This window comes from Rattus norvegicus, chromosome 9 (genome assembly GCF_036323735.1).
Source record: "Rattus norvegicus strain BN/NHsdMcwi chromosome 9, GRCr8, whole genome shotgun sequence".
Taxonomy (NCBI): domain Eukaryota; kingdom Metazoa; phylum Chordata; class Mammalia; order Rodentia; family Muridae; genus Rattus; species Rattus norvegicus.
The window spans coordinates 68,568,855-68,582,785 of NC_086027.1; the positions used below are offsets into that span (position 1 = coordinate 68,568,855).

The 13,931-nt window shown below is 39.7% G+C and overlaps 2 protein-coding genes across 9 annotated transcripts in view; one reads left to right on the plus strand and one right to left on the minus strand.

The window, feature by feature from the left end:
• The window catches only part of Kiaa2012 (KIAA2012 homolog), a 145,692-nt gene that overhangs the window by 115,396 nt on the left and 16,365 nt on the right, over window positions 1-13,931 (plus strand). For 6 of the 8 annotated variants that reach the window (XM_063267606.1, XM_063267607.1, XM_063267609.1 and 3 more), the window contains one exon: window positions 656-4,847. In XM_063267606.1, coding sequence (XP_063123676.1) covers window positions 656-794 — 139 coding nt within the window. In that variant the 3' untranslated portion in view covers window positions 795-4,847. 8 annotated transcript variants of the gene reach the window in all.
• Sumo1 (small ubiquitin-like modifier 1) overlaps window positions 4,047-13,931 on the minus strand; it is a 29,903-nt gene continuing 20,018 nt past the window's right edge. The window contains exons 3-5 of the mRNA NM_001009672.1: window positions 10,782-10,859; window positions 8,561-8,632; window positions 4,047-4,894 (exon numbers count right to left, since the gene is read on the minus strand). Of these exons, the coding sequence (NP_001009672.1) occupies window positions 4,826-4,894; window positions 8,561-8,632; window positions 10,782-10,859 (219 nt within the window). The 3' untranslated portion in view covers window positions 4,047-4,825. The remainder of the gene's footprint in view (window positions 4,895-8,560; window positions 8,633-10,781; window positions 10,860-13,931) is intronic.

Genomic DNA, 13,931 nt, shown 5'->3' on the forward strand with positions numbered 1-13,931 from the left:
AGGGCAGGCATCATGTGTCATGACAGTAGTAGTGTGAAACAAAAAGCAAGCTACTAGAACACCGACTTTCCAAGAAAAACTGAGTTATTATGGAGGTACTGAAGTGATTATAGAAAACTAGTCCAGATAGCTGAGAAAAGGAAACCAAATAACTAAAGCAGCAGTGGGTCACAACACCAAGGACTAGAACTCAGTACCAACTATTTCATCTGCATCTTCAACATCTGTCCCTGTACTTTAACCACTCTGCTTCAAGTCACAAGCAAAAGAATCTACTTTAATCCCAGCAGTTAGAAAGCAGAGGGAGAGACAGATGGATCTCCATGAGTTCCCAGGCCAACTGGTCTGAACAGCAAGTTCCAGGACAGCCAAGGGTTACACTGATACTATCACAAAAAAGCAAAAAACTAAATAAGGCAAACAAGCAAGTCTCTTCCAGCAACACGAGAACTGAAAATTATGTCTTTCCTTTTCCTTTTCTAACAGGAATCTCATGATGCTCCCAAATGCTCTTCCACTAAAACCCATAACCAACAGCCCAAATCCAATTACTACCCAACCCAAATCTAACACTCTACAGTGTTACTGGATGGTTACACTTACAGTACTGGATGGTTAATCATTTCTTGAATTGGGGGTGGGGTTGTCTCCTTAGGCAAAAAGCTGCTTTGGAGAAACACCTTCATTTCCATCAAGAACTCTCTAAGGAAGCCAGTGGTCTGCAGTGGACACAAAACATTTCCAGACCATGGGTCTACTCGTATTTCCAGTCCCTACAAACTCCCAAGCCATAAGGCTAGAAGAAACAGTAAGTTGAGAAGTGGTGACAGAAAAAAGCTATATTTGTATAATAAAGCTCTGGCCTGAGCTCCGTTAGTTCCACTCCACCTCAACCACCCTAGGACTTTCTTTACCCTGGAACCTCTCTATTCCCAGCACTCCTGCATTCCACATACTGACCCAATTAACTCTTCACCAACTTAAACCAGTTGTTTCCTTTAGAACTATATAATTTCAAAAGCCTTGGTATCTAGACTACCATTACATAGTTTCAGTTGGAGATACTAAGTCTTAGGATATTCTATGTATTTCAGTGTGTTCAAGAGTTGATGGTAAATAAAAACTGTCATGCAATAACTCTGGATAAGCTAAGAGTAGCTAATCACATCCCTCTATAAGGTAAAACGACAATTTCACCCTGAAAATCTAACACAAACTTCAAAGGCATGTTCAGAGTCACTTGATAGAAGTTCAGCTGACCAAAATGAGCTGTTTTGTGAGGAAATTCTCTCAATCCTCAAAGTGCAGATCTAGAGCAGCATATGTGAGTACGGGAGCAACTGCTAGCGTGTAGCTGCTAAAGCTAAAACACTCTTCCATCATACCAGCCACAGTGAAGTTGCTGGGGACTACGTCTGCAAAGAAATAGAATGATTTTTTTTTCTCTTTTAAAAATTTATTTCATGTATGTGAGTACACCGTCACTGTCTTCAGACACACCAGAAAAGGGCATCGAATCCCCATTACAGATGGTATGAGTCACCATACGGGAGCTGGGAATTGAACTCAGAACCTCTAGAAGAGCAGTCAGTGCTCTTAACCTCTGAGCCATCTCTCCAGCCCGAAACAAAACTATTTCATCACCTCAAACATTCCATCATTATTTTTGATCCTTGAGAACGAGATTTTATTCCCAACTATGCCTTGAAGAACCTACTCATAGAACTCTAATCATCCTATCAGAAGTCCCAAGTCATTTAACAGCTCTTTCAGTGTCTAACAATCATCTCTTAACGAAGCATTACAGGATGCTCATTAAGAGTGTTAGAAATAAAATATAAAAGGATGCTAACTTAAGTAGTATTTGGTTTTGTGGTTTTGGTTGAGAAGGGATTTCTCTGTGAAATAGTCCTGGCTTTCCTTGAACTCCCTTGGTAGAAAAGACTGGCCTTAAATTCAGATACTTGCCTGCATGACAACCAAGGGACGAAAGATGTGTGCCACCATACCCACCTTATTTTTCCCAACTTTTAATCCACACTTAAGTCTTCTCATTACTTCATCAAAACACACACACACACACACACACACACACACACACACACACACACACAAACTTATAAAGAGGTAAGTAGTTGGTCACCCCGTATCAATAGTAAAGTCAAAGACAAATGCTGGCGCTTGTCACTTTTATCCTTTTTACTCAGTCCTGGATTCCACAGAATGGCAGGGCCCACACCCAAGTTAGGAATTCCCACCTCAAACCTTTCTAGACACACCCAAAGGTCTCTCCAGAGTGATTTTAAATCTAGGCAAGTTGACAATGAAGACTTAATCATCACACTGTCCACATAAATTCCCTCTAATTCCTGTACAAAGCAAATACCTTGCATTTGTGGACTATTATTAGGGATTAATACTCACAAGGTATTTGCTTCCTCCATATAGAAATTACACTTCTTCATCCTAGAAATGTAGCTAATTTTCCATTCTATACTGCAGGAATTGAGTAACTTCTTGTTTCATGTAAAATAGAAATAAAATAGCCAGAGACAGGAGGAAGAGAGTGAAAAAAAAGAAAAAGACCTGTGAATTTAAGTGTCACCCCATTTTTCTGCTTGCCAACCCTGCTTGCAGTCATTAATACTTAGCCAGACAATCAATACACACTCAAGAATCCACTTGCAAGGAAACTGCCACTGCTCATTTTATTTTTCTCCCTTCTTTTGCAAATCTAGGATGCTGCACTCATGCACCACATGGAGAGAAATTATTTCTACAACTTAACTCCACCACCAAATGCTGAGACTTCATTTAAAATGCAAACAAAATTATAATTCTTAACTATATAGTCATGAATTCTGGGCGGCTCAAATAACAGTTCTGTTACTTGATCTTGACAAATGATATAACTCAAAGATTTTCTACAATCAAATCGAAATTCCAGTTAATTTAAAATTATAATAGTAAATGCCAGGTGACAGTCTTAAAAACTCCACTTTAAAGCTAGGGTCAAATATAAGTTTCTCAAGGCAATATGCTTTTTGAGCAAGTTACCTGAGAAGGGTATGTAAGTTTTAACAGTTTATAAAATGCACATGCAATAGGTTTTACTTGCTGAAGTAGTCAGTGGCACTATACTTGGATACCATAAAACTGGATGTATACGTATATAAATTCTGAGTCATTGAGACTTAAAAAGTACTCTAAGAGGAAAAAAATAAAACCAGTAATATCCTATATTCTTTCCCCCCTAATTGATTAGAATAATAAATACAAGAAGCCAATCACTGGGCAAGAAGGAGGTCCGAGAGAGGAAGAGGGAAGGCAGGCAAGGACTTTGCTTTTGGGCTACAGGAGCAAGGCAGACAAGACGTAGGAGGAGGTCAGAGGCTGTTAGTTCATGTGGCGGATCCACTAGGATGCACTACAGAAGATTTCAAACACAGAAGAGTTGATAAATTTAGGATACTAGGTCCTATGCCCAGCTATCTGCCGATTCTAAACTAAGATTGATGTCTTCCTTCTCAGGGCTATTCAACTGAGTTCCAGGGAAAGGTAACCTCGGCAGAATGTGGGTTTTCGAGGACGGGCCCCAGCTAGCTGCAGAAATTTGGGAGTGCTGAGCTGGTTTGGCAGCAGCCAGCGGCAGGGTGGAGAGCGATTTTGGAGCTCTGGAGAAGCAGAGCCAGCCTTGGTGGGACAGGCTCTGGCAATAGGGAAAACATGTGGTCTTGAGATCAGTACCCGGCTGGGAACAGACCAAGACCTCTGGCGGGTGCTTAGCCAGTGATAGCCAGGATTTTTTTTTAATATTACACACTACAGGAATAGCACAATCTAAAGATATAACAGTAAGTTTTTTAAAAGGAATTTAGCTAGTAACCATAACTAAATTCTTGATTCAGAAGGCATTCTAGAAACTTTAATACTTCAAAGCCATTAAGTCATTACTGCACAGTGCTAAAGAAATACTCATGCAAGAAAATCCTATCTGGGGCATTTTTACTTTCCTCCCTACATGGCTAAAATAAAAGGAGCTTTAGTACGGTTTTTACAAATATTGTTTATTTTAATGAAGCTGGTACAGATGATGTCCCTTGAAAACCCATGTCCCAGGCCAAAAAGTACAACAGAATCAAAAGGAGCAGTGTCTGTTGCGTACACTTCTGTATGAGTAACTTTATTATTAACTGCTGATGAAGATTAGAACTTTCCTGGGATCTTCTGACAATACTGTCTTGCTCAAGACACTTTCTTTCTCTCCAGTGAAGCCACTTTTGGAGTTAGCTGTTACTCTCACTGTATCTGTTACCTTGACTACAAACATGATGTTCTTCTTTTGGTCCAGACCCTCAGATTTTAAAAGTAGCTTCAAGCTGAGAAAAGGTCATTTTCCACAGTTCGGTTCTCTGAAAAATCTCCATCTCCCACTGAAAATCATAGTCCAGGAGTGAAGCAACCACATACCGGAACTGCAGGGCCATTGAAAGGTCACAGGGAAGCTCCCATTAGTCGATCCTTTTATCATCACAACCCTGAAAATGCACAGTCCTGGAAAGGGTGGCCTCTCTGTGTGCACACATGAAATCTCTTAAAGGAAGAAGGGCAATGTTAAGGGAGCTGAGGTCTGATCACCAAAAATCAGCACAACAAAAACAACCAATAATGAATATTGAACACTAGAATTCAGATTACCAGATGTTCTAAGAGATGGAGTGCCAGTATTCAATTTTCATTTTGAACACCACATTACAAAAGAACTATTTTTAAAAATAAAAAAGGATTGAGGGAAAAGGAAAAAATAAAAAATAAAAAGAATTATCTAAACCGTCGAGTGACCCCCCGTTTGTTCCTGATAAACTTCAATCACGTCTTCTTCCTCCATTCCCAGCTGGAAGAAAAGAAAAACATGTTACTACTAGACTATAAAAGCATTATTGTTGTATTAGCTGCAATTATATGGCCACTATTTTAAGGTAAAGGAAAAAATGTCATCTATAATTAATAAGCCTCTAAAATTGAAAACCTGGGCAGTTTAAGTAAGAGGATAAGGAGTCCAAGTCCCTCTTCAGTTAATTCCAAACCAGCTTTGGCTACATAAGATTGTCTCAAAAACCTGGAGAAAGACAGGCATGGTGGTGTGTTCTAACCCCAGTACTTAAAAGGCAGAGGCAGGCAGATAGCTCTCTGTGAGTTTGAGGCAGCCTGTCTACATTGTGAGCTCCAGGAGAGCCCAGACTACATAGTGAGTCCCTGACTCAAGAAACTTAAGAGGAACAACGACGACAACAACAACAACAAAAATCCAAAAGCAAAAAAAAAAAAAAAAAAAAAAAAAATATCCAAAAGCAAACAAAAAATAGTACTTGGACAGCATGTACAAACCCATGAGATTGTTCTAGCACAGACTAGACGGGAAGGAAATGGGGGAGGGAGCAGAGCAGGGAGAGGGGAGGGGAAGAGAAGAGAGGGGGCGGAAGGGGAAGGATGAGAGGGAAGAAAGGGGAAGGGAGGGAATGGGGAAAGGGGGAAGAAAGTTAAGAAGGGGAAAGGGGAAGGGGAGATATAGGAGAAATAGAGGGGGGACACAGGAGGAAAATGATGAGAAAGGGAAATTAGGGGGAAGGAAAGGGAGGGGAAAGGGGGAAAGGGGGAAGAAGGAAGGGAAGGGAAAAGAAGGAGAGAGAAAGGGAAAGGGGAAAAGGGAAAAAGGGGAACAGAAGAAAGGCAAGATAAGGGGAGGAAAAGGAAAAGAGAAGGAAGACACACGCACAAGGTCTTTTCCTACTGTTTTGTCTACTCAATTATTCTTTTACTCCTAAAACAATTTCACACTCCAGTTTATTTATTCTATAACACAAATATTTTAGCAACCTTTAAAGTCCATGAAAAAATGTTAATAGTTCAATGGTGTATTTTCTAAAACACATTTTTTAGATGTAACTGATACTCACATTTAAAAAAGAAAGAGGGTTCCAAATATATAGTTTTAGTTGGATAAATGCTGCCTGCCCTGAGGATCCATTCCTAAGTGGAATTTTGTCATCTACAATTCCCTCTGGCATCTAATTTGTGGTTTGTTTTTGTTGTTTTGTATTTTGAAAAGGGCTTCTAACCCTTGCTTTTCTAGAATCATTCATAGCCTCAAATTTACAGAGTTCCACCTGCCTCTGCAGTGCTGGAATTAAAGCTTGCATCCTAATTTGTCTTTTTTTTTTTTTTTCTCTCTTTTTCTTTTTTTGGAGCTGGGGACCGAACCCAGGGCCTTGCGTTTGCTAGGCAAGCGCTCTACCACTGAGCTAAATCCCCAACCCCCTAATTTGTCTTAATAGTGAGCTTCTAACACAGAAGATTTATGTAGTTGTCTGCTGCAGTATAATTGTTCCAGTTTTATAAAATGAAGGGAAAGGGGGAAAAGAGGAGACTAAAACACAAAACATGAAGTCCTTGTATACTGTTTAACCCCAAATGGTCTGGGAAGAAGGGCAGAGCCACCCCAACACAAAGAGATGAAACAAAGAAACTAGGGAAAATTAGGTAAGGAATATTTTTTTAAATTCTGTACTTGTAACATCCCTGGTAAGCTAAAAAGTATTTCAAAATAAAATCTTTTTAAAATGTGAAGAAAAGTCAAGAACAGGGGTTGGGGATTTAGCTCAGTGGTAGAGCGTTTGCCTAGCAATCGCAAGGCCCTGGGTTCAGTCCCCAGCTCCAAAAAAAAAAAGAGTCAGGTACCAAGTTGAAGGGACTCAAATGGCCAATATCTAAAGGACCGCCACACATTTTCTGTGTAACCCTGGCTGTCCTGGAACTCATTCTGTAGACCAGGCTAGCCTCCAACTCAAGAGACTACCTTTGCCTCCAGAGTACTGGGATTAAAAGTGAGTACCACTATCTAGACAGCCACACATTTTCAAGAAATCTTCCCAGGCCACTGATTAATTCAAATGGAAAGGGTAACTGTGATGGCTATTCTTGGTTGTCAACTTAACATCTGGAATTAACTAAAACCCAATCAGCAGCCACACCTGTGAGAGATTTTAGTCTTCTGAAATAGTCATTGTAAGTCTTTAATCTGGACTTGTTTTTTACTTTTTTCCTTTATTTTTTATGTATGGATGTCTTGCTTGTATGTACATCATACACCATGTGCACACAGCACCCTTGGAGGCCAGGAGCGGATACTGTAGCCCTTGGAACTAGAGACTGTAAGCCTCCATGAAGGTGACTAGAACAGAACCTGGTCCTGTAGAACAGTCAGTACTCTTAGCCACTGAGCCATCTCTCCAGCCCTTGTTTTTTATTTTTTGAGACAGCATTACTGTATGTAATGCAAACTGTCCTAGACCTACCTACACTGGTCTCCAACTCAGAGCTCTGCACTATGCCCAGCTTAGCTTAATCTGGATCTCGGGAGGTAGAAAGATCTACCTTTAATATGTGTCACACCTCCTGGTGGCGCCTTATATAAAATACATAGGAGGAAACTTTTGTTCTTTGCCTGCTTGCCCATGCTCCCTGGCAAGTTCATTCCTTTACTGGCATTAAAGGCCACTTGTTCAGAATACTCAAAACAAGCTGAGACATCCAGCCTCGTGGACTGAACAATTACTGGATTCTTGGACCTTCCACCGATAGACAGCTACTATTGAAATAGCCAGACCTCAGCCTGTAAAACACTATAATTATCTCCTTTACATATATATTTCTTAACAATTCTGTTCCTCTAGAGAACCCTAATACAGCAAAAGAATCTGGCTCTCATCATTTAACTGTATCAACGAAGTTAACATTACTCTTAATGAAAGGCAGGGGTAGGGGTGGGGAGTGGGGAGCACACACTTGGGAGGCAGAGGCAGAGGCAGAGGCAGGCAGATCTCCATGAATTCAAGGCAAGCCAGGGCTCTAGAGACCCTGTCTCCAAAAACAAAAAACAAACACACACGGCAGTGGTGACACACATACCTTTAATCCCGTAACTTAGGAAGCAGTGGAAGGTGAATGTCAGTACAATACCAGCCTGGTCTACAGAGTGAGTTCCAACAAGGCAGGGCTATGTTACACAGAGAACACCCCACTCCCTGCACTCACTGTGTGTATGTGTTTTACCTGCATATATGTATATGTTATGTTTGTGCCTGGTGGCCAAGGAAGTCAGAAGAGGGTATCAGATCCCTTAGAACTAGTTACAGAAAGTTATGAACATGGGTATCATGTGGGTCCTCTGCAAGAGCAGAAAGTACTCACAACCTCTGAACCCCAAGGGAAAAGATTTTTTTTGTCCACATGTTGAAATGGGCACTGAACCCACCCGCAGGGTGCCCTCAGGAGAGAGAAATGGCTCCCACATATGCATCAAGACTTTTATGGACCCCATGTGTACATTCAGGCACACGTACATTAATAAATTAATTAAATATAAATTCTAAAAATCTTATTTTTTACCTCTTTTTTGGTGCTAGGGATCAAACTCTGGACCCATGCATACTAAGCACATGCTCTACCACGATCCCAACCCATTTTATCTAAAATCTTATTTCAGACTTTTCATACTTACTTCTTTTGGAGTATGATTATCAGCAATTCTCTGACCTTCAAAGAGAAACCTGAGTGAATTCATTGGAACTCCCTAAAAGAAGGAAAAGGAAAGTGAGTATAAAAATCTTAGATTAGTAACTATGATAAAACCAAGAGAGAAAAAGAAACAGCATGAACATGAAAGGCTTAACAAGCCTTGGGCACCATGACTTTACAGCCCGTCATGAGGTTCTTGACAAGGACTCAGGAAGGTTATCTCCTCATCTTCACTGCACAAGTAGGGAACTTAAGGCCTGTAGATAAGGAGTAGCCAAGAATTCCAGCTCAAAATGATTGATAAGCCTCTTCTCTCAACCACTACTATGTTCCTTTCCCCTGAAGCCTGAGCTAACATAAAATAAGGACCTGGACATGGATGTGCTTTCTAGCTTCTAACTATGCAAGCAACACTAGTTTTAAACATTAAATCCAAAGAATGTGGTAATGCAAAGAGATAGCTAGGTAAGGCACAGTAACGTGTTTGTATGTACACACATATGCATCTGGGTAAGTCTAAATGCTACAAAAGATGTTTATGTTTTTTAACCACTTTAATATGATAGCGAAAGGGGAAATGAGTCTTTAAGAGAAAGTTAACTTCACAAGGAAGTAGGAATCAAGAATGACCCATTTAAGGGCTAGAGAAATAGCTCCATGTTTAAGAAGATTTGCTGCACTTTCAGAACTCAGATTCAATTCCCAGAATTCACATGGCAGTTATCTTAATTCCAGTCCTAAGGGAATCCAATGCCCACTTCCAGCATCTGAGGGCACTATGGACATAATGCAGACATACACGCAGGCAAATACCAAAAGTAAAATTTAAAACAACAACAAAAAACTAAAACTTCTTTTTTTTTTTTTTTTCCGGAGCTGGGGACCGAACCCAGGGCCTTGTGCTTCCTAGGTAAGCGCTCTACCACTGAGCTAAATCCCCAGCCCCAAAACTAAAACTTCTATCTGTGGATGTTTAAACACTGTAACTGAAACAAACTGCAAAGAAATTAAAATATACCAAGTGTGGTGACCCACAGCACCCAGGAGGCAAATGCAGAAGGATTTCTGAGTTTGGGGCTAGCTTGGTCTACATAGTGAGTTCCAGGACAGCTAGGGCTATGTAGAAAGGCCCTGTCTCAAAACAAATGAACAATTCAACGTTGCTTATCTCTATATATTGTTTTTTAACTTGTTTTTAGTTTTATGAGTCAGGATTTCATACAACTCAGGCTGACCTCAAATTTCTTTTATAGCAGAAGATAACCGTGACCTGGTGACTACATCACCCCATCAGTGTTGGGATTCCAATGTACCCCACCACACCCAACATAAATTACATTCTTATACACAACTTTATTCACACACACACACACACACACACACACACACACACACACACACACATATATTCATATTTATGTATTTGAGACAAGGTCTCACTATGTAGCCCTGGCTGTCCCGGAATATTTTATGTAGCTGAAGATGACCTGGAACATTTTACCCAATGTTTATTAATTATTTGTGAGTATAAAATGTGCGAATGTAGACAACTAAACAGATACTTTTAAAGGAATTAATTCTTAAGAAATTATCTTGAAATGTTTGAAAAAATATAGCCACAATCTATATTATTTATAAAGCAGAAATACTTGTTTTTTATTTTTGTGTTTTGCCAGCCTATATGTCTGTGTACCATGTATGTGTGCAGTGCCCACAGGAGGCTGTCAGATCCTCTAAAACTGGATCTGCAGGTGTTTGTGATCAACGAAGTGGGTGTTTGGGAATTGAACCCAGGTCCCTTGTAAGAGCAGTCAGTGTTCTTAAGTGCTGAACCATCTCTCCAGCCCCAAGAAAATATATTAATTATAGATTTAAATTTGAAATGTGGCTAAAGCTCCTGGTTAGAAGAACAGGGATATCTCATTGTAATCACCTAAAGCTCCTGGTTAGAAGAACAGGGATATCTCACTGTAATCACCTAAAGGCTAGCTTCGCTGCTGTATACCAGAATGCAAACATCCAAAAATATTCATCTGAGCAGTCAGCAAAATGAGTTACTTTCAAACTATTTATATGTTTTATTAATTCAAATTTTGAAATGGGTCAAGAGAAAACGATAACATTAGGCTTTTTCCTTAAGTTGCTAATGGTGAAAACAGACCATCTTTTGGCGAAGCACAGTTTTTAGGTCACAATACACAAACCTGTCTTTGACAGTACGATTCTTTGAGCTTCTTGAGATGTGTTGTCATTTTCACTTTGAAATGGATCTCACTGCTGTCCTAGGGAGACAAAGAGAGACACTGTTTACCTGCAGTACTTAGTAACTCCAACCGAATTATTTACTTATGCCTTGTCAGTGAACGTTTCCCACCAAAATACTCTTTCTAGCATTCCTAACTAGTTTTGTTAAAGCAATCTAATCAAATTCCAAGTAACTTTTTAGCAACCCATTATAAAAAATTAGTAAAAAAGATGTTTTGGTATCAAAATTATTAATGTAGATTTGTGTTTCAAAGAATGCATTCCTTCATGACAGCATATCCATCAAAATAATGTAAAAATAAAATGAACAGTCACAAACCCTCACAAGCAAAACACACTCTCCACTCATACCAACTAAAGTGTCCCGAAGGTGGTCACACTAGAAGAGAAATCTAAACTCTGAAATAACACAGAAAACGTTTCTCTACCATGAAGTGACTCATTGAAGCTGGTTTCTCTAAAATGAATAAAAACTTTAGTAATTCAAACATAAGGTTTGGGGCTAAAGCTGCCAAGTGGAGTACTTGTCTTAGACTCCTTCCTCAGCATCTTTTTTATTGAAACAATTTGTTTAACTACAGATGCTTGTCTTCTGTCCACATTGTCAAGCAAATAATCAGAAAAAAAAAACTAGCATTTGCATTATCATAAAATTTCAAGACCAATTGAATGTGCGCTGCATTCACAAATATATTAGCCTATTTAATGTATTTGTGATAATTTCATAAAAAGATAAAAAAATATTTACAGCATGCCTAACATAATTCCAAGCAAGACATGGTGGTGCATGCCTTTAAACCCAGCACTGGGAGGCAAAGGTAATCAGATCTCTGAGTTCAGGTCTACAAAGAATTCTATGGTAGCCAGAGTTACATGGAGCTATCCTGTCTATTAAAAAAAAAAAAAAAATCAATGGAATAAAAAAAATTAAAACTCGTTGGGGATTTAGCTCAGTGGTAGAGCGCTTGCCTAGCAAGCGCAAGGCCCTGGGTTCGGTCCCCAGCTCCGAAAAAAAAAAGAAAAAAAAAATGTAAAAAAAATAAATAAATAAAACTCATACCTATAGTTGATTCTTGCTCTCTCTCCGCCAAGACAGTTTAATATAAAAAGGAGCCTTTGTGATACTGGTAGGTTGAAGCCAGCCTATATGCTAGGTAACTATTCCACCTCTGAGCTTATATTCCTAGTCACTTTTTTTTTTAATTTCTTGAATTTACTATAATTACATCTTTTTTCCCTTTCCTCCATCCAACCATCCTGTACACCTCCACTTACTCTCCAATTTATGGCCCCTCGCTTTTCTTTAATCACATATACACATATAATCCTAAACGTATAAATAGAATCTGTTCAGTCTGTACAATGCTACTTGTATCTGTAGGACTTTAGGACTGACCACTTAGTATTGGATAACAGATGAGGTGAGCTCTTCCTAGAAAAGACTATTTCTCCCACTCTCAGAACTCCTTATATGCCTATAATTTTTTGAGAAATGTTGGGCCCCTAAGAGAGTGTCCCCTTTCCATGTTAGAATGTGTTGATGTCATTCTCATTCTGGTCTTCTTTAGGCAGCCATGTTGAGACTTCATCCTAGGCAGGCCTTGAAACTAAGATCCTTCTAACTTAACTTCAAGTAGCTAGAATTACAGCCCTGAACTATAAGGCTCGGAAAAAATGGTCTTTTTAACTAATGGCCTAGGAAAACGCTCATACAAAAATATCTTAATAATAAAAGATACAAACCTAAGAACTAAACTGTAAAAGAAAGAAATCACAGGTATAAATCTTTGCAACCTTGGATTAGACAAGTTTTCTTTTTTGTCCTGTTTTCCAAAAGAAGGTTTCTGTTTTTCTTGCCTATATGAGCTACATAAAATTTGATGTCTTTGCTAAGTTTTCTAGGTTTTGCCATTTTCATCCATGCCTCCTATGACCAGATATCTTTGCCATTTATCTGCCAGTCAGTGGTTTCCATTTTGATGACCGTATAGCTGCTGTGCCACTGCACACACCATGAATTGTTCCTGGTTGATCATCTTATGGCCAGCAGTGCTGCACTGACTTTGTGGTTCCTTTCAGGATTGGCGGTTCCATTCCCCGAGTCTATGGCGGCCACTGTCCGTTAGCTTTGGTTCCATCAGGGCTTCATAAATCATCGGTAAACCATGCATTAGCCAAATGTCGTGACCATTCCCTCAGTCCCCACACCTCAACAGGGGCCTCTTTTGGGGAGCAGGGGAGTGGTTTAGGAAAGGGGATTATAGGCAACTGAGCTGTTTCCTCAGTGCCCCTTTGCTGCCACATCCTGATCATGAAGGAATTCAGTTAGGTACCAGTTCCACTGTTAATACCTTTCCTTCCATGGCTGAGCCTTCAAAAGACTCTGCCTTTAAATGGAGCCAATCCATGATTATATGACCATAGGGTGGTTGGCAATGACTGAGTATGAGGTTCTCCATGCCTCATAAAATGCCCAGATTTACTTCTCAAAGAAAGAATATTCTCTGTATGTGGAAAGTTGTTTGCAATGGAAGCCAACAGGCAATTGTTGATGGGCTCCTTTTTGCTTTATGAAGAGTCCCATGTGGTTTAATATTGGTCAGGGTTGCATGCACAGAGATGAGCTTACCGGCAGTCACAAAAGCTGCTCTTTATTCCTATCCCCATTGGAAACTGGCTGTTTTTCTAGTAACCCTGTAGAGGTTTTTATAATAAACCTATAAATATGGTATGTGATTTCTCTAGTGTGCAATCATACCAATTAGGAGCTGTTATCTGAGTTTTGTCCCTGGGTAGTGGGATTAAAGGTGTGCACCACCATCTTCTTCACTGTAATTCTAGAATTTAGAAAACAACTAACTTACAGAGATCTGCCTATCTCTGATGGGATTAAAAACATGGGTTACCATTGCCCTCCTCAAATATTGTATCTTAGCTCCAAATCACACCAACTCTTAGAGATTTAGAAAAAAGTTAGGGGCTGGAGATGGCTTAGTGGTTAGGAGCACTGACTGTTCTTCCAGAGTTCCTGAGTTCAAATCCCAGCAACCACATGGTGGCTCACAACCATCTGTAATGAGGTCTGATGT